Source organism: Rhipicephalus sanguineus, chromosome 4 (assembly GCF_013339695.2).
Source record: "Rhipicephalus sanguineus isolate Rsan-2018 chromosome 4, BIME_Rsan_1.4, whole genome shotgun sequence".
Classification (NCBI taxonomy): domain Eukaryota; kingdom Metazoa; phylum Arthropoda; class Arachnida; order Ixodida; family Ixodidae; genus Rhipicephalus; species Rhipicephalus sanguineus.
The window spans coordinates 148,933,968-148,956,925 of NC_051179.1; the positions used below are offsets into that span (position 1 = coordinate 148,933,968).

Here is a 22,958-nt window from a genome sequence, read left to right on the forward strand (position 1 = left end):
CTTGTTTATATTGTTCAGTGTTTCAAGTTATTAACGATGGATTATTTCGGCCTAGCCTGTGGAAAGAATCACGGAAGGCCACATGAACTTCGCTCATAAAGTTTTTAGAATGAGTATCTACATCTCAAACTGGTTAATTATCACATTTTGTTCTGCTATAAATCGAGTAATGAAGCTGTTTTTGTAATAATTATTGTTTCTTTTTTTTCTTCTGTAAACCAGAGCTTTCTTTCGTCGTTTTTTTAGATGCCAAGAAGCCTATGGCCGAGCTCAATCCGGTGGTCGTGTGCGGCGTGACCACGCTTACTGCGCATGCGCATCCCCATCCCCCTCCTCTCCTGTCCTACGCACCGCTCTCCCTCTCTCTCCTCCCCTCTCCTACGCTCCCGTGCCCCCTCTCGCGCGCCTCTCGACCGCGTTCTCCGCTCGCCCTGTGAGAATTAACGGCCAGGCTAGAGGGAAGACATGACGCGCGTAGCGTTCCTCTTCGCGTTCCACGACGCCAGGTCGGTAGCATAACCGACGAACGCCAACGGAGCGCGATCGTGCAAGGGCTCCGGCTTCGCATCGCCTCATGGTCCCCTTTAGCGGGAGATGGTGTAACTTTTCGTTCTTGACTACCGGCTGAACCTTCTAGAGGCTTTCAGTGCACACTGTTGCAAATAAAATTAGATCATGTTTTCTGCGTTTAAGCATGCATAGGTAGTGTGCGCAAATCTGAGAGCGCAACTAAGATAATTTGGGTAGTGACCGATATGGTGGTGTTGAAGGCTTAGGGAAGGAACTGTCTCCGGTTATCTCTTGTCCTGAAAATCACGACAAAACACACTATTAAATAAATGAATAAGTGAACGAAGAAATAAATAAATAAATGAATAAATAAATAAATAAATAAATAAATAACGTAAGCCAACCTACCAACATGCACCCACGTTGGGACCCTAAGAGTAAGCCAAAAGATATCGTGGCTAAAACATAGTCCTTTATTTTTTTTATTTGACTTCTATGTAGTCAAGGAACAACGCTAGAGGCATTGCGCTTTCTTTGTTGGGTTAGTATTGATGAGGCACTTTTCATCGATTAATATTCAGCCGGAGATAAAATCCTTCAACCACTTTACTCCTTCTAGCATTTGGTTCACGTCCTTCGGAATGAAGCGCCGGGCACATGTCTGTAAAGACAATTGAGAAATCTGTAATGACATGTTTGTTTTATTTTATTTTATTTTAGTCATCCACCAATTTATCAGTTTTCTTATAGAAATTCAAGAGGATCAGTACTCAAGGCTACCATGCACCTGACTGAGGCCCTGAGTATTGCGCATAAATTCTGTTTACTGTGTTTATAGTAAGGAAAATCAATGGACCGCTAATTAAAAAAGAATTTTAATTACAACAGGACGTAACTCAGTTGAAACAGCATCGCCTAATGCTGCAAATGTGGAGTACATTGCATTCACTGAATGTGTTGAATGCACGGGAAATTAGACTAAAATTTCTATTATGCGGATTAGATAAAACTTTAATGACGCATAAGCTTCGCCTTTAAATGTGGAAAGCGATAGCGCGCTTAGGCCCCGTTCGCATCGCTTTCTCATTATCTTGCCACACTTCTCAGTGCCTGAACTGTACCGTGAGAGAAGAAACACCTGCGCCTGCGAAAATGGGCGTTGTAGACTCCCATATCGCGCCTAATTCCAATACAGTTGCGAAATACCCATTATTCCATTATTGAAGATTTTGGGAAGTTGCCATGTACCCACTGCACGTTTCTAAGGCAATACGCGCACCGATGTAACTGCACACTTTTCTTGGTGGTGTGGCTAGCGATGATAATGAAAATTAATTATGGCTGAGACCTTTCTGATGAGCAGGCAGCATGGGAGAAAGAAAAAAATCACAGCATATCCACGGGGTGAATGATGATGAGTGGGGCGAAGCCACGGAGGGAATCATCTGTAAACCGTGAAACTCTTCCGTGAAATGCGCCCAGTACATAATATAAAGAGTGTGAAACATCGTGTATATATTAAACATCAAACTTTTATTGTACTGTTGGTTTACATGGTCCCTTCATTATCACTTGTGATCGGTGAAATGCAAGGAAGAAGTCCGCTCCCGAGCGAAAGAGCGACCGCATTCCCCGCTCGCCCTGTGCGAATTAAAGGCAAGGCTAGAGGGAAGACAGGACGCGCGTTCCACGACGCGAGGTCGGTAGCATGCCCAACGAAAGCCAACGGAACGCGATCGTGCAAGTGCTGCTTCGCATCGCCTCATGGTTCCATTTAGCGTCCCAAAACCAAACATATTGCTCAAGGTGTGCCTTGCGTTTTTCGTAGAAATAATTTCTTTATCATGTACATTAAGACGAAAAGTTGAAAGCTCACTAGAGTGTATCGCCCGCAAAGTATGTCTTTTAGTGTGATTTAACTCTCGTACGGCAGGGTCCTCGCGCCGTTGCCGGTCCACCTCGCCCGTTGACGATCGGGCGAGGTGGCTACATGCAACTACTACTACTACACTTTAAGAAAAACATTTGGCGTTCTTTCGTTCTGCTTTTACAAAACATCTGGCGTCTTTCGTTGGTTTATTTCATCAATCAACGGCGTTTTGAACAAAATTTTTATTGTTTAATCACGCACAGGAGAAATCTCACCAGGCACTACCTTGGAGGTAAACAATGGCTGCTAATGGCAATGAGAGACAGAAAAAGTCGGCTTTTAGCTAACACTTACACTTCTACTTCTACTAACGTTTCCTACTGGAACATGCCAATGGCTGCTAATGGGGAATGAGAGACAGAAGAATTCGGCTTTTAGTTAACGCGCACGCTGCGAATTTTTTATTGTTCAACAACGCACAGGAGAAATCTCCCACCGGCACCACCTTGGAGGTCAAAGCGTAAGACTTGTTACTCACTACTACGACCACGACGACTACGAGGGACGAACGGGTGCCGCCTTAAGGAGCTTCGCCCCTAAAAAAACAGGAGGAAGCCCGCCTAGCATTCACAAGCCAACCTCCTCTGAAGCCGCTTGCTCCTCGCGTTCGAGGCTCATTTCTCATGACGCTCCTGTTTCATTTACTTTTTTGGCGGGTTCATGAAAAAAGAAAATTTGACTAACGCGCGCGCCTAGCGTCCACAAGCTAACCTCCTCGGACGCCACTCCCCCCTCGTGCTCCAAACCTCACCGCTTGCCTATCACGTGCGGGTGCTAATTTCCCAGCATGCCCCTGTCTCATTTTTTTTTGGCTGGGCTTCCAAAATGTCACATGACGCTCCCTCGTAGTTTTTTTTTTATTCCTCCATGGCACGCAGGTTTGAACGACCCACTGTTTAGGCAATTGACGGATGTGACACCTGGTGCTATTTTTTGCTTCTGCCACGCAATATTACACCTGTTGACGCGGCTCGTCGCCCGACATGACGCCTATATAGGATCTTCATCTGAAGCAGTTTGAAGCACCGGCGTGAATATGTGATAGAAAACTGCCACGTACAACGCCTAGGGTCGATTCCCGCTCAAACCCAGATCTTTATTAGCGGCGAAGCACCTTAGGGTCTCGGCTTGTCGGCAGTGCATCGTCGTCTGCTATCGCCGCGTGCACTGTCGTGACCAATTTGCTTGCTTGCATCGTCGCGTCCTGTCCATTTGCTTGAGCGCAAGAGAGGGCGCCACCGCCTTAGCGCTCGCCGTGTGGCGAGAGAGGGCGAAAGGCGCGTGTTGACTATGGAAACGCTGTTTCTACGATGAACGCTGAACTACCAGCTCACGAGGAACGAGAACGCGCCCTCGCCCGCGAGAGATAACGCCGATGAAGGCAGCGTCTGCTAGCGAGTTTCTTGATTAAAAAAAAAAAAAACCGACTGCTCGCGCTGCACAACCGTTCACCGTCCACCCCTTATATATAGGCACTGGATCTTGACCTGTAATGTAGTGCCGGTGGGAGATTTTTCTAGCGGGTATTTGAACAATAAAGATTCGCAGTGTGCAAGCTAACTAAAAGCGACCGAGGGTCTCTGTGTCTAATCTTTTTTCTGTCTCTCATTGCCCATTAGCAGTGATTTTGCTGTGGGAAACACCGGCGCACACTGCATGCTTCACCCCTCCACAGGTTTCTTGTTAGTGGAGCTGAAACACCCTTCCCCACATGCTTCTCCCCTCCTCAATTTTTCTTCCATGCATAGAAATTGTTCGCTAACGATTAACACCGCCGTTGCCAGATTTTCTGCGATAGGAGTTTCTTAACGCTCTCGCTTTAATAACTGTCTTCCAGAAACATTAATTATCCCGTAATCTTGAAGCAAGAAAGCGAGGTGCGAAAAAATCTTGTTTTAAAAGTAGCATCGACGTTGTTGCGATTAGCTTGTTGGATAAGTGAGCGAAACATCACATCGCTTGTCAAACGTAAGGCCGTATGCAGTTTGGGTCCTCTTTCGATATTATGCGGTCAAAATGCGTCATGTTCCATGCCACCACGGTTTTCAGGCATGGCGCGTCTTAGGCAACCAGAGAAGGTACTTTGAAACGCTGATTGAGGTCTCCTAGCACAACACAAATTTTTAAGGATTTCTTGGCTTGCCTTCCAGCAGTGCTGTCCAGCAGTGTATATCATCCCTGTTATATAAACCACACATATAGAAACTTCAGGTATGACACTTCGACAATACCTCGTGATTTGCGTGTAACTTTGCGGAAGTTAGGTTGATCCGAATAAGTTTCCGAAATTTTCAAAACATTCGTGCGAATGTGCTCACAATTATTGGGATGCTTGCGGAATGTTTCCTTAGGAATGAAGTAATAAGTTGCCGAAGTGGGTCCGACGTAATAAATCATTTGCGCAATGCGACCAAGGCGATAGACTCGCAGTCAAACGAAGACATGACAATGAAGCGTAAACTATGAAACCTTACGTATAATTTTTACAAAACACGGCATAAGTATAAAAGACTTGCATGCGTATATGTGCTCTTCCTGCAATCGTCTGATGATTATGCTTACTGCATAATCATCATCCCCATCAGCAAGCTAGTTTCATGTCACTGCAGGGCAAGTACCTCTCAGTGACCTCCAATCTATATTGTCTTTCGGGATGTGATTGTATTTTATGCCGGCGAATTGTCTATTTCCATCGGAGTGACTATGCGAAATGACAGCAACTGGTACACAGCCGCCTCTGGAGAAAACAAACGATATCCTTTGCGGTGGGACGACGTAACAGAAGGGAAATGATCAACTGTGTGAAGCTGCTCAAAGTCTTGTAGCGTTGCGGAAAACCACGTGAACATTCTCGGCCTTCCATTTCACGAGTATGGAGGGGCGGCTTCCGTCTAAGAGAACTGAAACCTGCTTACAGCATACCTCGCGATATGCGTATGAACAAAGCACGTAGACCTGGGGCTTGAACTTTGAAGTAAGCGCTGCTTAGTTAGAAAGCTCCTTACCAAGGTGTGCTTGCCCTCACCAATGGGCAACTGAGAAGTTCGAAATGATGCACCAGGTATGTCATTGGGTGTTCACAGGTCTTCCCTGGAACGCACGAGTCGAAGATGTGCAACGCTTCTGGGGCCTAATCTCCCTCTCCCTATTTTCTTGCCTTTTCTTACCTTTTCTAGGAACCTTTTCTACGGTGCAAAGAGGGGCATTACTGCTGTCACTGTTCCACAGGTTGGGACAAGAACCCCTTGAGTTGGAGATAGAGCGCTTATTTGCCAAACATAAAAGTCCTTCCTTTTGTTCGTTCTTGGGACGACGTGCTAGTTCATGGCACGACACTTGTCACGTGCTCGATGAACGAATAATACCACGACGCCTGTAGAGACAACCTCGCACAATGGGAAGACTTGCAGGAAAATGTAATCATTACAGCAGCAGCATACAATACCCACGCCTTCTCATAGCGCTGGTAGATATTAATAGGAAACACTAGGTACAAATAAAGAATACGACAAACGGTAGCGCTATTAATCAACTCCATTGACCCACTGAAGCCTCTCAGAGTGATGGAAGAGTAGATACGGGGAAGACATATTGGCGCAACTGAACTGCGCTCCAGCGCACTGGGACAGCATCTGAAACAATGCGGTCCGTCATGCGAGCTCTTACTTTCGCGCTAATTTCCAGGAACCCGCACACCTCCCGCCGCTGCTGCCCGTGTGCACTCAGGAAGAATACCCAGCCCGCTTTTAGAACTCAACGTTACATGGGAGTTGAAGGAAAACCGCAGCGGCGTCAAGTGGTGGAGTGTCAGACTGTGATGAGGGAGGTACTTGGTTAAGAAATAAAACGCCAATATCTTTTGTAGCGCCCGTGCGCCCAGGTGCCTTCTGTGTCATCGCCTTTACCCACGCATTCACCGTCACGCGATGTACTGGGTTCGCTTTCTAGGGCTGCCTGGCAGCCACTGGTTTTCTTATTGCGGAGTGAGGCACCTCTACGTGGCTTATTAATAGAACGGTGCGACAGAAAGAGACGAAGAGATTTTAACAACGCGAACGGAAGCGCATTTTCACCTTTTCATCGCTTTCTGTCGCGCCGCTTTCGTAATAATGCAGTGGTATTCTCCAAACTGTCAGGCATACCCCCACCTGGCACTCGATGGTTTAGGTACATATATCTCGATAAGGTGGCCCCTTCTTTCCGCTGTCTTCTATGTTTCACTCCTAATCCCCTTTCTCCGCACAACGCTGTGCCGTACTCCCACATTATGGGTTGCAGCCATGAGCGCCCTTAATAACCTCAAACCATTATCAGATGGACGAAAAATGTGCTGAGCAATGCATATATTCTACTCTAGCGGCTACCTCAGAGCGTGCAAGTCTTATTAATGAAAACATTGATGGGTGCAGCCCTTTTCTAAATATGCCTTGGCGAAATGCCGTACGGAGGCAATCGCCAGGTCACCGTCAAAGGGAATGCCTCAATAGCGATGAGCACTAACAATCAAAGGCTAACCCGATGTCATAGCCAGTAATGTGCCGTGCATGCAAAGTCGTCGCTAGTACAACAGTAAAGTCCTAGTTTTTCTGTCGAACTGTTCCAGCCTCGTTGCAGCAAACAAGTAAGCACTAGGACCCTATCGTTACCTCCTTCGAGGTATATAATATGCTTCCCATTTAGGGTGGCGCTCAGCACACTAGCAAAACCCTATGTAAGTGATTGCGTGAGGCCAGCCTAAACGCCTGGTACTGAGCAGGTTTTCACTTTTATTTCATATTTATTTTGTGATACGTAGTTGACCCTCATGCCTATTCTGGCCACCAAGATGTAATTATTTAACAGCCCCGAAGCTTCAAAGACAATAATGGTGACAAAAAGCAACACGTTCGTCCTTGCGTCTTTTCTGGTCTGCGTAATTTTAGCGCCGTTCAAATGTGATGAAATCGTACGCAGTAATTATCCAATACAACTATTTGTCAGAAGTATTCTTGTCGTTAACGCTAGTTCATTTTTCATTTTTTCGTGGGCTGCAATGAATAACAGTTTTCATTTCATTAATGAAACGAGAGAGAACAGGGAGCGTAGGTTACGCCGCAGATTTGTAATAGGGAGCGTGGCACTTACTTTGTACACATTTGTAACTGCATCAACGTCAATGTTATATCTCTTTGGAGCATTCTGCGCAGTAAACAACAACATTGTTCATATCATTACGGTTTCGATTTATGGAGAATTTCCTGAATTTTGCAGTATGAGTGCAGTTAGGCTTAAGCTATCAGCAATGCACTCAAATACGGCATATAAACTGAAAGACTATGTTACTCTGGTCTCTGTATTAAAAACAGACAAACAAAGAAATGAACGATATAAATGTCACGTTAGTTATATATGCTGGCACTTATATAGGCAAATAGTTGACCTCGTCCATCTGGCCACGTGGCTCAATTTCAACTTCAGTTTTAACCGTCATTTATGCTACATAAAAGCGAGCAGGCTGCTTGCAGCACGGAAATAGACCAATGAGAGACAGATCCTTACAATGATTAAAATTGTGTGAAACCTCCACTCACCAATTTCTTCAGTCGTACCATTTTGGGCGACAGTTATGTCGTATAACGTTATGCGGTATAATTTAAGCGTGGCGTTAACCATCTTCAAGTCACGGTTGCATTAAACCACCGAAGCGTTTAAGCCTTCGCCTAGTGTACTGTTCACAAACTTATTAAGGCGACCGCCTTACATACCTCATCAAACGAGAAACTTGACCGTTGGTGGCGTCAACACGAGTGAAGAAAAAAAGATCACTTGGTGGCGTCACCATATGACGTCATAATGACGTTACAAATCATCAAAATTTATAATGTCATCGTGAAGGTGCTATGACGTCACCATGACGCCACATATGATGGCATCAAATGATGGCATCATCACATATAATCATCGCTTGGTGAGAGGTGGCCCGATCACGGAGGCAGTGCAAAACACAGCAAGGTGAAGAAGCATGCAAGTCCTTGTCTTCCGAAGTCCCTGTTTAAGTCCCTGTGAAGCAGTGAATGCGTAAGTACACGCCGTAATGTTACATGAACGAGGGCTATCAGCTAACTCTTTTTGCTCCGATCTCACTTAACTCTACAAAACGCTGGTGTATGGCAATACGGCTGCTCCCGGGAGAGAAGCGGTTTTCGGTCAGTTTGTCCTATCAGTGGTCCGAGCGCGAAGCAGTGAGATCACAGCACTCACAACGCTCACAGCACTTAGAAGGTATAAGAGCCGTTCGCTGGGGGATGTCTGCCGAAATAGCGCGCGCGCCAGCGCTCTCGACCGTGCCCTTATAGAGTTGCTGCTCGAGTTACGCAGTCCCTCTCCCCATACATCCCTTCCTGCTCCTTCGCCCAGCAAATGACGGGCGGCGCGTTTCCTTGTGCTTGAGGAGCAATCGACGGCAGGCCTCACATGTGGGTTGATGTTATTCCGTGTGACGGAGATGGCCAGCTTGTTTCACCTCTGCTTTGGCCATGTTCCGTGGCAATGCTCGCAAGCTTTTACTCGCGGGTAGAACACACAATGCGCGGAGCGATGTTATCGATTTAGAGTTTATACGGAGCATGACGGCGACGGTGAAAACCTGTCCTGAGTGTCCATACAATTGCTAATGCAATAAAAATATACAAAAAACCGTCGAAGCGGGCTCGCCTTTTTCCTGGAAAGCTGCATCGTCTCCGCTCTAAAAAGTGCGTCCGTTGGAAGATTCATGAAATCCGGCGCCTTTTCCATTGATTTCGTTCTCGCCTTCAATACCCTTATTACAGGGGACATCTCCTCGCCACTTATTTCTTCACAAAGCACACGTACAATGTCAGCACTGAGCGTTCAACCTATCATGATTTCGCGCTGTCGGCTGCAGTCTGTTATCTCTGCATGCACGGTCGCAAACGCACAAAATGGAGCGAAAATATTTAATCGCGCTCGATAGTCGTGCGAGAGAAGCACGAGCGGGTGGGCGGCTACATAGCAAAGTAGTATGGGAGACAATTCACAACTGTTATTTCTCGTATATGGACCAGTCGAGAGTATAAACCCTGATGATGTCATGTCAATCGCTGTTCTGGCATCACGAAGTGCACTAAAAGACAAGAAACGCCAAGTGAGAATAACACGCTCGTTGTTTTGGTTTTTTGTTGTATTTTCAGAGGCTGTTAGAGGCCCTTTATAAAAACAGGGCGTGCAAACACGGATACAGGAGAGTAGTCAAGACACCAGAAACGCCACTAACTGATAAATCACACAGCGGCGGAACCGAAGGTAGACACAAATATTTATCTGCGCATTCCCACGTAAGAGGCCATACCTATCAATCAAGTGCGAGTAGTGGTCTACGTGAGAGATAGCTGTTCACTCTCTCGACTTTTCTCTTATGTCCGTGTTTCCACGTCATGTCTTCTAAACATGAATACCTACCAACTAGCTCAGCTCTATTCTAAGTTTGCCATTCTCTTTACTTCTGTATTTATCTATCGATTTACTTGATTAAGAATGAAAGGAATATATATATATATATATATATATATATATATATATATATATATATATATATATATATATATATATTATTCATTTTATTTATTTGTGCACAGTGTACTAGGTCCAAGACTCCGACAATAGGTATTAGAGCAGCGAGTTGGACTAGTTGCTGCGTATTAACTGCGGATCATATCTACTAGCGCAAAAACACACAAAGGACGAGGTAAATACGGCAGACAGGACATAGCGCTAAAGTTCAACTCATCATTTACTTCCACTAGAAACAGGTAATCACAAGCTGCGCAGGAGGCTTCGCCGCCCGGAAGAAAACATTCAAAAAACGCCCCCATAAACGTAGCAGTGGTATGCATGATTCCACTGTCGTGCGGAAAGTGCTACATCGGCCAGACGGGTCGTTGTTTAAACGACAGTCTGAGGGAACATCGAGCATCTGTCAGTGCTGTCGCTGCCGGTGGCCATCTTGCTGAACATTGCCGAAGGTACTACACGTGCACAGAACAGCTTTCACTGCGCTCGTATGTTCAGGCGGTTGCTAGGTCAATCAGACAGAGAGATTTACGAGGCCTTCTGCGTAAGAAAAGCGGGTGATCGGTTGGTAAGCGCACCGTCGCTGGCACTCAGCAACAAAGAGTGCGCACTACTTAGAACGTAATTTGCGCATAGAACCGTTGGACTAGTTATGACACGATTCATTATCTTATGGCACATGAAAGGAAAAAAAAAAGAAAAAAAAGCAGTGACGTTTATGGGGCCGTTTTTTTGAATGTTTTCTTCCGGGTCACGCAGCCTCCTGCGCAGCTTGTGATTTCCTCTTTGTTGTGGAAGTAAATGATCAGTTGAAGTTGAGCGCTGCGTCCTGCCTGCCCTCTTTAACTCGTCCTTTGTGTGTTTTTGCGCGAGTAGATATGTCCCAAGAATATGCTAACCAGTGAGTTGGGTCGTCACCCTTTAAGGCTGCAGGCCGCGGCAGCGTTAAGGTCAGGCAATACTCGTGATATTTATGGAGAAGAAAAAGATACAACTTCTGGGAAGCTATTCTCGATGCGTTCATCCAAAGGAGATGTCCACAGTCTATTTCAGCAGTGCGCATTCAGTTATTCGAAATAGCGGTGAGCCGTCATGTCACCTCGCTCTTGACCACGTCGCCGCATCGAACCCGCCAGCACATTCCCAGCGTAAGAGAGTGGACGAAATGCACAGAAATAGGAAGTTTTCAAGTCTCAATTTGCATATCAATGTGTCCCAGTTGTTTGAGAACGATGCAGTGAATGCGTACCGGCCTTACAGCTGCGTTAGACGAGCGGCCGCATTAAACCTAAATCAATGGCTAACACGATCAAAAGACACGTGCACCGAAAATCGGATCTCTGAGGGCTGCGTTCGATGCATTGAAGCGCATTCCGTCCCTATCATTTGTGTTTGGAGTGTTTGAAAGCTTCGTGATGTCATGATGGTGCTGCAGAACAAGAACCGGAAACAGGGGGCGCGCTTCTCGCCGAGTTTCCGCTATTCAGCGGCCGCTGAAGTGGACAGTTCATTACATGGAAACATCGACAAGAGCTCCTCCAGCAAAGTGCTGTATTTTATTCCCAGATTCTCCATTCGAATTAAAAGAAAACACTAACGGCGGCGCGCCGCAATTATTGCGCGGCGGCGGCGTGATCTCTCTTGGAACTTTGGCGGTGGCGGCGGCGGCGCACACCTCTATTACAGACTACTTCCATGTGAAATAAAGTGTGATAATTTCAAAAAAAAATGTCACATTGTAATATTGCATATCGTGGGCGAATAGAGAAGTCAGCACTTGTTACAATTTCGGCAAACCGTTTAGAGACCTGCAATGCTTTGAGATAAGCCTTAAATACGCATATGTTGTGTGTCGTATTATCAATATATCGTACTATTTGACAATCGTTTTCCACTTCGATATATCTGGGATTGATTGCACAGCCGTATATATGAAAAAACGACTGATATCAATAGCATGAAAAATATTTAATCCGAGATGCCGCTTAATGGTGCGAAGTTGGAAAGCAATACGTTTCCATCTGACTCACCTTCTATTTTCCGTGGTTACGGTGTGCGCAACAACAACCTTTGCAAAACTAACGCAATCAAACACATCGATCCATAGAGTTTCTGTGTACAGGCCTTAAGATGCGGTGAGACTTTGAAAATGCGTTTCAAAATTTGGCTGTACACCAGTGGTAATAAAAGCTGTGGCTAGAAAATTTGCAAGGAATTTTTAAAGATAGACGCAGCTGAATTGGAGTTCAAAACTAGTTTCAGTTTGTATTCAATGTTTTTTAACATATTTCTACATAAGTACTTTTTTGTTAAGATATACACCTGCAAAGCATTGCCATTTCGGACAAATATAACAACTAACGCTTTAGAGAAGTTGAACTAAAATTGTGAGCGTACAACAAATACTAGATTTGTTATGTTTTTTACGTTTTCGATGTATGAAAATGACCACTTACGAATGTTTTTTTTTTATACTAAAAAACACAAATGAACCTAGGTACTTTTTCTAGTTCCAGTTACGTAAATGCCACTAATCAACACATGCGAGTATTTTTGTTTGCTTAGGCCCTACGTTTCCCGTGAAAAATGTACACCAAATTCCAGAAATGTTGTTTTGAAAACAAAAACGAAGAGATCACGGAGGCGTACACCCAAGTTTTCTGTCAGCATGTTTTAAGGAACGGACCAAAAAATATTTTAACACGAAAGTCTTTTATGCCGGGGTCCACCAAGTACATCCGTTACGGATATGACGCTGATCGGATGGACGCCAAGCGGTGAGAAAGAAAAATGTTGCAGTGGCTTAGTTCGGCTGTGACGGGATAACGTAGCGTTAGCAAAGGTTCAGCTGATTGTTCTTAGCTTTTCTGATTGTCTAGGATTAGCTTGATTATCATGATTACTGCTGCTTCAATGACACAAACATGGTATACATATTTTGTGGCACATTTATATTTATTTTGCCAGGCAACTACTTCGGGATCCGAAGAGTTAAGCTTCACCGCTCTTCTGCGCCATTGAGCAGCATTTGCGCTCTCCTTCTCCATGGCTAAACCCCACTGGCAAACGCCAGTCAGGGGCGCTTTCAAGCGGCTCCAGCGCAGTGTCATACGGCTATTGCACAGCGAAGGCGAATAACTGCGCGCGCGCCGGCGCCAGTACGTCTGCCTCGGCTACGACGTCACTCCTCTGGAACGTGCAGACCGGCGGCAGCGAGACGCGCGCGGCTGCGGCAGATTGCGCGGGAGGTGCCGGATCCGATGCGCCAGCTGTGTGACATCACTGATCCTCACGCGTGCGCAGCATGGCGCCTGAGGAGCCACGCGAAACTGGCTCGGTTAGGCCAGTGTAGCTAACGCTACAGAAAAAAATTAAGAAAAAAAATCCGGCGCCGGGAATCAAACCTATGACCTTCCGGTTGCGACGGTAAGCGCCCGACGCTAAGCGAACTAAGTTACCTTGGCAGCCGCTGGACACTCCACGAACGCACCTTACATGTTTCACACATTCTCTCTCGCACGGTGCTCTCTGTTGGCGTTGTAGGTAGGCGGGGCGGTGCCGCCGTCTGTGAGAGGTGAAAAAAAGTAACGCATCACGATCGACACTTACTAACGCTTACTCCGAGACTGTGCGCGATATTGGAGGTCATGGTTAATACCAGCGATACCAGAGGTCGATACCAGCGAGGGACACCGGCCGCGCTGGCGTCGCAGAGGCACCCTACACGCAGTTACGTTCTCTGCCTTTCGCTTCGTGTTAGCGCTCGCCGGCTCATCGGAGTAGTGCAGCTTCCACATGAACCAACGGGATTTCTCCGCCGCCGACTGCTTCGATAGCGAGAGCACCGGCTAGCAAAAGTGTTGCAATAGGCGTTGCAGAAAGGACACGATTTCGACGGGCGAATGTCGTGCCTTGGTGGAGCGAGAGACAGGCCAGCGGGACGCGCGCTTTTGCGGCTCAAGCTACGAACCTCTGCCTCCCGTGTTGCTGAAGTGCAGTGTGGTAGTGTATGCATGAGCAAAGGCGTCGGTTGCCCATTACTAGAAAGCGCACATCGTGCTGTTGCTCTCCTTAATTTTTGAAGAAATGCATATCGGGTACAAATGTTGATTATGAGCTTGTTGATGTCATCTTTACGCGGGATTCACGATTCGCTGTGCCCAAATATATGTTCCGAAGTTCAACTACCTCATTGGTTTAATCATGATCATGGGCGTTAGTCGTCGCGATAGAGACATGCCACTAGGCGTCAACATGGGTGCATCCACGTCAAACGGTGCTATAGCTGCCAAAGACGAATAGACATTGTACAAGCTCTCGTACATCACTACACGATAAGCACAACTTCTGTGAAGACACGTTTCACTTTCCTGTTATACCGATTCCTATGGCGGAGGGATCAGCAATGGTTGTTTTTTTTAAACCACGAGTACCCAAATATGACCATTTTTTAATGGGTAAAAAGATTCTATATGAGATGCTTGTAAAATGTCAAAATGAATTTTTTTGACCAAAGAAACCTCAGCCGATCTTAACCGAATCCTGCGGTTGTAGGGAAATCGTATTTTCGCTTAGGACACCATGCGGAGTTCAAAAGCAGTTCAAGCGTGCTATGCAGGATGGCCCGAGCTTCTCGGGCACACGAGTTTGCTCCGAGCCCGGCCTACGACGGTCATGATAGGAAGACAGTGCGGAGCGCGCTATAGAAGCGTTGTTTAAAACGGCTAAAAGAACGAGAATGGCGTCACAAACGCATGCGCTGCATTTGCGGCGGTTTTCAAAGGAATACCGCGTGCGAACGCGTCAGCGCCGCCACTCAGTCAACATTTTGACAGTGCAGCGACGTCAGCGTGATTGTCGCACTATCTTTTTGCCAACTGATGATCGCGCCTCCCACGGGCGTGTTCGTGGGCGTTTGTCCTCTTTCGGAAAATTCTTTCGTTCCACCTAGTGCATGGAAATTTCCACTCTCGAAGGCAACAAGGGCGACCACGCAGCACTCTGGTGCAGCTCGTTCCGCTTCTCTGGAATATTACAGATAAATAAATGGACAGGTTACTGCTATACTTTCATTACACGTATGAACATTTTTTTGAATTAGCGAATCGGTAGAAACAGTGTCTCCGCAAACAAGTAATAGTAACATTTTTCGCCGCAAATCCCACCAGGGGCACTTGCTTCACAGCTGTGAGTGGTACGTCGTGAGAGCGGTGAAGTTGAATGCGAGGCACCGTAGCCACGTGATGATATAGCCTTTAGTTTTTCGTGCGTGTGTGCATAGTCTGTGCGATTAGGCTCATAGATGAATGGTGCCGCTCGCTGGCGTTGTTGCGTGAGCACTGCTCCTCGGCAAGAGGGAACGCGGTGGGCGGACCCGCTCTTCGCCGCGGGCGTCTGTCAATCAAATTGAATGACGCGCGAAGTCGGGCACAAACTCGTTGATTCTGAAAAGGCCCCAGTTACACTCGTGGCTGTCATAGTGCCGGTGTGCCTGTCAAGTGTTTCATGCGGTGGACGCTACTCAGCAGCTTCTTTGCATATAAAATAATTTGTTCAGCTTGCAGCGCTTGTGCAGGGCTTGGGCCATCGGTGGAGTTTGTGATCACCTAGCTTCTTCCACCTTTTTACGTGGCTCGTCTACTCGGTATGCTTGGTCTGCTTCGGTGTAAACACCGTGTCAGTTCGGTCTCAATATTGGTGCTATTGCTTAGGAAGGTCCTAACTAACATGATAGTGAATAGTCCTTTCTTAATTGTTAATGTTTTAATTACCACGACGTTAATTAAGCACAGATGTAATTAGCATAATAATATTAATTAGCACGATTCCAACTAACACGTCCTCGTTGAGTAAGGTCTTGGTTATCTATTAATTGATAATGTTTTAAATACCGCGCCATTAATTACTCAGCTTTAATTCGCAAGGTCCTGAATAGTACAGAGGTTGCTTGCGTAATCCTAATGAGCACGATCCAAATCAGCACGTTCATAATTAGCGTCGTGTTAATTAACAATAACTATTAATGACTTAATTACCACGTCATTAAAAGACATGTTTAATTTGCAAGGTCCTGAAAGGTACAGAGGTAATTAGCATATTCGTAATTAGAACGATCCTAATAAACACGATCTCGGCGAGTAAGGTCTTGATTACCTTGGTTTTAATTACACGATCCTAATTAGCGTCATGTTATTTATCATGAACTCAATTACCTTGTTCTTAGCTTTACACGACTTCATTAGCATGGTCTTAGTAAGACGTGGCTTAGTTAGCTCGACCTTAGCAAGATTTGGCCTAATCAGCTTCGTCATGGCACGTCCTGACTTAGCTAATTATACCGCCCAGCCAATTAGCTAATCAGCCGGGCGCACGTGCTCTGGGACCGAGCAGACGATGAAGAAGAGAAAGACGAGGGCGCGCGCCGGCCGAGCAACGCGCTAGAATGAACAGGCCGACCATGGTGATTATACACGTGGCCTCGGCGATTAGCTCTAGCCGCGGTGTTGTAAGGCGCTCGGTCGGAACTAATCTCGGAGGCCACGGTGCTGGTTATTCTAAAGGATACTTGCTGCAGACATTAAACGCTTGAAAATGAATTGAAACGGCCCGCGCACACATACAAAAATGTAGTTAGTAGAGCTTTCTGCCACTTTTCCTGCATGGGTGCACGTCTGCACTCAGTGGAACGACAAAGAAATGAAAGAAGGTGCCTCATATTTACGACACCACCCAACCTTCTCGACCGCCCTTGACCTAATCTTGACGTGATGCCGCGTTCCATCGTAACCAATGGAACGGAGCGCACGCTGAGGGATGGATTTCACCTTATCGTAATATTAGCTCGTTCAAAAGGGGGTGTCGCCAGAGCTCGGAAAGATACCGAGTTTCGCCAAACTCGGGCCATCCTGCATAGCACCCCGAGATTCTTTCGACATTGCGGGATTAGGCACTCAGCAAGTATCCAGAAAAATACATGAATGTGACAAAAGCGTATTTTTATTTATGATATCGACAACTTAAGTTTAATTCGTTTTAGCGCAGGAGAAATAAGCAACGTTATTACGCTCCTATATTTTCATGGTGCGGAGAGACTTACCGGGTCGATTGTGATCCAAGTACGGGCCATTGTTTGCATGCAGTCGACCACTGCGTCCTCAAAAGTTGCCGATGCCTGAATCCGAATAGTAAAAAAAAGCCATATATTTAAAAGAAAGACGGAATCTATTGAAAAGTGCGTTACACTAATTACGAACATTAGTCCTTTCTTCGGCAACGATGTAGCACACTCGCCAGGATGCGCACAGCTTGTCAACTTTCTGTAAAAAAAAAAAAAAAACATATTCATTGCAGCAACTTATATTCCTTTTACGGAAATGTCCTGTTGTGAGAGACAGAAATATGGGTTGTGCCGCATACAAGGCACTGTGCGACTCGCGAAGCATGATGTCGATTACTACTATTTAAAAGCAAAATGCCAAAATTTCCCCTCAGCTCCGTTTAAATAAACAAAATTTGCACGCGTTGGACCAAAGATATTTCTCGGCTGATTAAGCTATGTCGGAAGACAAAGGCTCCTGAACAGATATTTCGTTAAGAAGAGTGTAGCGGCTGTTCACACAGTACACGAAAGGTGGTATAGCTGTAACTCATCGCGATTGACCCAAAGAGGCAGTAGTTCGTGGTAAGAAGGTAGCTTGTAGAGATGAAATATTCGAGAACGCGGGGTAACGCAGCAGCCAACATTTCGCCAAGCGGTCTTTGTTCTTCAAGGCTGCAACCTTGAAGAAGACAAGACCGCTTGACTAAACGTTGGCTCCGGTGTATTTCATCTTTCCATCATCTCTTCAAAGGGATCATGAAAATGATATACAGAAGCAATAGCTGGGTATTGAAGCCATAATGCTTCAGCGTGAACAGTGCGTCTACTTGGAATATCAATCTCTCATAAGAACAGGAGTTTTCTTTTCTCATTACGAAAAATACACACGTCACAATATAATGCTTTTGCTAAGGTGGCATCTCTAAAGATTGTCATGCAATATTATTTAAGCACGACAGATAACTTTGTCTGTACGCACCTCCTACACTATTTGATCTTCTTGCTTGTTACTCTTGTTCTTTATTGCGTAATCATTAAATCATGTGATCACTGTTCTTTTTTTGTTAAAACGGCAAAATGTACGGACAATATTAATGAGAACAAATAGACAATAATGCCACGGAAAGTATAGGGGATGCTATTTGTAGTAATTAGGATATAAATGTGAAGAAATTAAAGTGGTCGAAAAGATAACTTGCCGCCGGCAGGGGCCGAACCTGCGACCCTCCAATAACGCGTCGGATGCTCTACCGCTGAGCTACAGCGGCGGTCATCCCACCGTCCACATTATGGGGTATATATGGGAATTTAAACCTAGGAGTGTTAGCGCCGATCGCAGCCATGGCGGCGAGGGAGGAACACTTTTTTATGCCTGTTGGCGTAACGTAGCACGTGACATGCTAGGGTAAAAAAATTGGAGGGCACTTGAGCTTCGGCTTTGAGAGTAGAACGTGTTGCGTGATCTTGTCCTGCTCGCATCGCCTTTTCAGTGGCTAGGCTGGCTTCTGTTCTCGGTGGACACCTCAACAGTGCCCCGAGGAAAGCAACGTCTGTGTGCATAACACTAGCCGTTTCAAACCACCCAAGAATGCCTACTATAACTACTGTTGCGAGGCGTCACTGCGCCATAATTCTTCTTTTAAGGAATTTGCGAAGTGCCGACTATGCGTTCCTAAGGCGAACACACGCACCTGCGATAATAATAATAATAATATCTGGGGTTTAACGTCCCAAAACCACGATATGATTATGAGAGACGCCGTAGTGGAGGGCTCCGGAAATTTCGACCACCTGGGGTTCTTTAACGTGCACCTAAAGCTACGTACACGGGCCTCAAAAATGTTCGCCTCCATCGCAAATGCAGCCGCCGCGGCGAGGATTCGATCCCGCGACCTTCGGGTCAGCAGTCGAGTGCCATAACCACTAGGCCACCGTGGCGGGGCCGCGCAGCTGCGAAGCTGCGCACTTTGTTGATGCTGTTGTTTCTGATGATGATGACTAATTATGCGAGTGCTTTGTAATGGGCGGGCCTTTAAACCACCGACTTGTTGGACAATTAACATGTTGTCACGCCTGCTGCGATTCGACGCTTCTGCCACGCAATATAACATCCGTTAAAGGGGCCCTGCAACATTTTTTGAGGACGGTCAGGAAACGCTGCCGATCGGTTTTCGAGGCTTCCGAGAACACGCGAGCCAAACAATATAGCACAGCATGCGGCCTGGAATTTGCGATAAGTTTTCCAGGTCAGCTAAAGGTCGCTCGCTGTCCTCCCGACAAATCATGCGATATACTCAAAATTGCTGCGTCATGTACGCAATTTTCGCGCCATTGGCTGATTTGAGCATTTTGAGCAGAATAGTTACCGCAGTCGCCGCGGGATGCCGCTACGTGTCCGCACGCACGATCGCGATCATACTGAATGTCAGCCAAGTGTTCGAGGAAAAAAAAAAGAAGAAGCGAACGTGCTTAAGGTCACGACGCACGCTCACGAAGGGCTACATCTTTGTTATTCATTCGTCATCCCCTTTCCTGCCTAGCTCTCAGTGCGCTCGCTGGTACGATAGGAGAGAGAAAGCGCCTGAAGCGTTGCGACAAATCCCAGTAACTAAGCTGCTACTGGACGGATTCTAAAAAAAATATTCGCGGCATGCTACTCGTGAAGCGTCATGCGCTAATAGTGAGGCACTTCCATTTTAACTCGGAAAAGTGTTGGAGGGCCCTATTAAGGAGATTCCTTGCACTGCATGACACCCGCACAGGGTTGTTTTTAGATGCGAAGCAGCTTATGGCCGAGTTCACTCCGGTGGTGTGCGTCCGGACCACCCTTACTGCGCATGCGCAAACCCTCTCCGCACACTTCCTCTCCCCCTTTCCCCCCTCTCGCGCCCCTCTCGACCGCGTTCCCCGCTCGCCCTGTGAGAATTAACGGCCAGGCTAGAGGGTAGACACGACACGCGTAGCGTTCCTCTTCGCGTTCCACCATGCTTTGAATAGACGAATGCAGCTTACGGCGCGGGACTTAGCCCCAGCTTAAGAGTCTGGCGAGCCAGCTCTTGAAAAAATTACACGATCTCCCACTCAAGCGAACCATCTCCCCGCTGTTTCGCATCCACATATGGTTCCTTTTAGCGGGAGATGGCGTAATTTTTTTCCGGAGTAGCGTCAAGCACTGGCATGACGCTTTGGTAGAACACGTGCTTGCCACGCAGAGGACCTGGGTTCTATTCCCACTCGAGCCGAAGATTTTTATTTATTTATTTATTTATTTATTTATTTATTTATTTATCTACATCGATCTCAATTTCTTGCTCAGCCAACGAAACCGACGCCGACACCGGAATTTGTGCAAAACGAGCTCTTTAACTCTGTCGCGTTAAAAAGCTAGTATTCCCGAAGCAAATGGTCAGCCTAGGTAGTAAGGGACGACCGGAGGTTCAATATTAGTTGCCTTTTCACGGCTCTACGTGTCATAAGCGTGTAATGCATATATGCGGCACGCTCTATAGTTGACAATTTTCGATTGTGCTTGATCGCTTGGGCTTATTCGTTGTGCACTCAAATATAAGCATAGCGGGTTTTTCTGATCACGTCCCATCGACAGTCGGATGTTATGACAAGGGTTACAAACTGCCTACCCGAGCTTAGCAGCCGTGAAGCTGTATACCACGCCGGATTTAGCTGGAGGCTCGCATTTGCTCTTCGCAGTGAGCACGTATGGAAAACTTATGATCATCGATGGGGCCTGAGACTGAAGTTGTTGATATTTGAGTCCTAACGTCGCAGCATATTACGTATATATAATTTTGTGACATTATCGTCGGAGTGACACTCCTAAAATCAAATCCATGGTGTAATCATCTACAACTGAGTGGGTTGTTTGTGTGAGAGCGAATCCCGAAGCACGAACATGTTGATTTGTGCGCACGGTAGCACTTTCTCACATATAGCTCTTCTATTTGCCCCAGCGAGGAAATAAATGAAAGAGAGGGATGGGATAAGGGTTGAAGCTGCAGCAACCGTGCAGTGTGTAATATGGTAGCCACGCCAACTACGATACGACACAACTAATGTCTATCTCCCTATATGTAGGTTAGTATATGTGTATCATTAGAAAACAGACTTTCTTGTTTAAGAGATGTGATGACTACCTTCATTTGCATCTACAACGGTCTATAATTCCCAACAAATGTTTCCGCGATACCATGTGTGTCATCTTGTCTTGCGTTGGTACAGCCAGAACAACACCGCATACTGATAGCATCGTCTCACCAGACACTCGTACGCATTTATAATAAACATAAAGACCAAATTCATAGTGTTACCGGATGCATGCACTTACTTTGGCATTTGTGCTCATTGCACTAAGAGGTCAAAGCCTTCACAAGGCAGTGGAAGATGAGTATGCACGTAATGCCAATTGCAATGATCTCATCTAAATTGTAGAAGACAAGACAGTTTCCATTGTAATTGTGCAGTTAACATGCCAAATAAGTGAAGAAAACAAACTGTTTTCTCTGTGGCTTTCCAAAATGCGTAGATTTACTTTTTGAAACTGAAGGTTTTTGCACTGTCCTATATACAGCTGCTTCGTTAAATGTAACTCTATCTGCACATAATTGTTACGCAATTGCAAATGGTAAACATAAAAAAAGTAAACGCCACTACGCACATCTATTATTGTTGGTTTTACGTTTAACCTGATGATGTCCTTTTTGCATGCCAGGAACATTTCTGTTGCCGCCCTCATCGCCTTTGCCATATTTAGTGGATCTGCGTGGAAAACAAAATAGAAATATTGATTCACAGGTGTTTAAAGCTAATAGTTACGTATCACACTGAAGCCTATATTAGAGCATCGTGCTGACGCATAGCATGCACACGAGCAGACCGCACCCGCCACGGTGGTCTAGTAGTTATTGTGCTGGACTGCTGACCCGAAGATCGCCGGATCGGATCTAGGCCGCAGCGGCCGTAATTGTATTGTCGCGAAAAGCCAGAGGGCCGTGTACGTATATTTAGGTGCACTTTACAGGACACCATGTGGTGACGATTTGCGGAGCCCTCCACCACGGCATCCCTCATAATCATATCGTTGTTTTCGGGACGTAGAACTCCAACAATTATTATTAGGAGCACATCGCATGTCGTGCACATTGAGGCGCATGTTAGAACATCGTGTTTTTCAGAAAGTGTCTGTCATGAACACCAAAAGTTAATAGCCCACGACTTCGATTGCGCGTCTCAACGAAGTGTTCGGCAGTTCCAATTCGCTGTAGTGTTTTCAAAGCAATGAGAACAGCTGCAACAGCTTTTTTTTAACTTTTATAAATACAATCACTTGCTTTAGTACTGCAGGATTTGTGTCAAGAAACTGCACTGGTCAATCTATGAGGAAGCCTATGTCTCAGGGCGTGCTCTTAGAGACTTCGGCACAAAAAAGACGAACACAGTGAAATACGTACCAACAGGCATAAAAAAACCAAATATATGGGTTTATTGATACGATTTACTGAGCACCCATACCTGGCCGTCAGCAGAAGTGCGGAAATATAGTAATATTCCTTATAGCAAAAACCTGTTCTTTTGTACGAATTCCTAAGCTAGCATATAACAGATGTTCTTCGCTGAGCTAAAACACGGCAACTTGTTTGTAATGTTGACTTCGAGGTTTCGCTTCGTTCGCGTGATTACCTGTATGCTGAGAGGTTCACTCACCTCTCTGGGGTGGCTACAAATATGACAGCTACAAAAAAAAAATGAACGCAGAGCGTTGCTTCAACAGGTTTTCAAAGTAAACTATGAAGTTGTACTTTACTTCACAATGAATGAGAGCAACGAGAAATGCGG

General features: G+C 45.9%; 1 protein-coding gene across 1 annotated transcript; it reads right to left on the reverse strand.

Annotated features, from left to right (window-relative positions):
• Positions 1-1,015: 1,015 nt before the first annotated feature.
• Positions 1,016-21,876, reverse strand: LOC119390797 (uncharacterized). The gene is made up of 5 exons (XM_049415501.1): positions 21,781-21,876; positions 17,263-17,325; positions 17,106-17,180; positions 7,565-7,618; positions 1,016-1,171 (listed from the first exon to the last, which is right to left on the reverse strand). The coding sequence occupies exons 1-5, from the start codon at positions 21,868-21,870 to the stop codon at positions 1,088-1,090; spliced, it is 366 nt and encodes a 121-aa protein (XP_049271458.1). The 5' UTR covers positions 21,871-21,876; the 3' UTR covers positions 1,016-1,087.
• Positions 21,877-22,958: the final 1,082 nt, after the last annotated feature.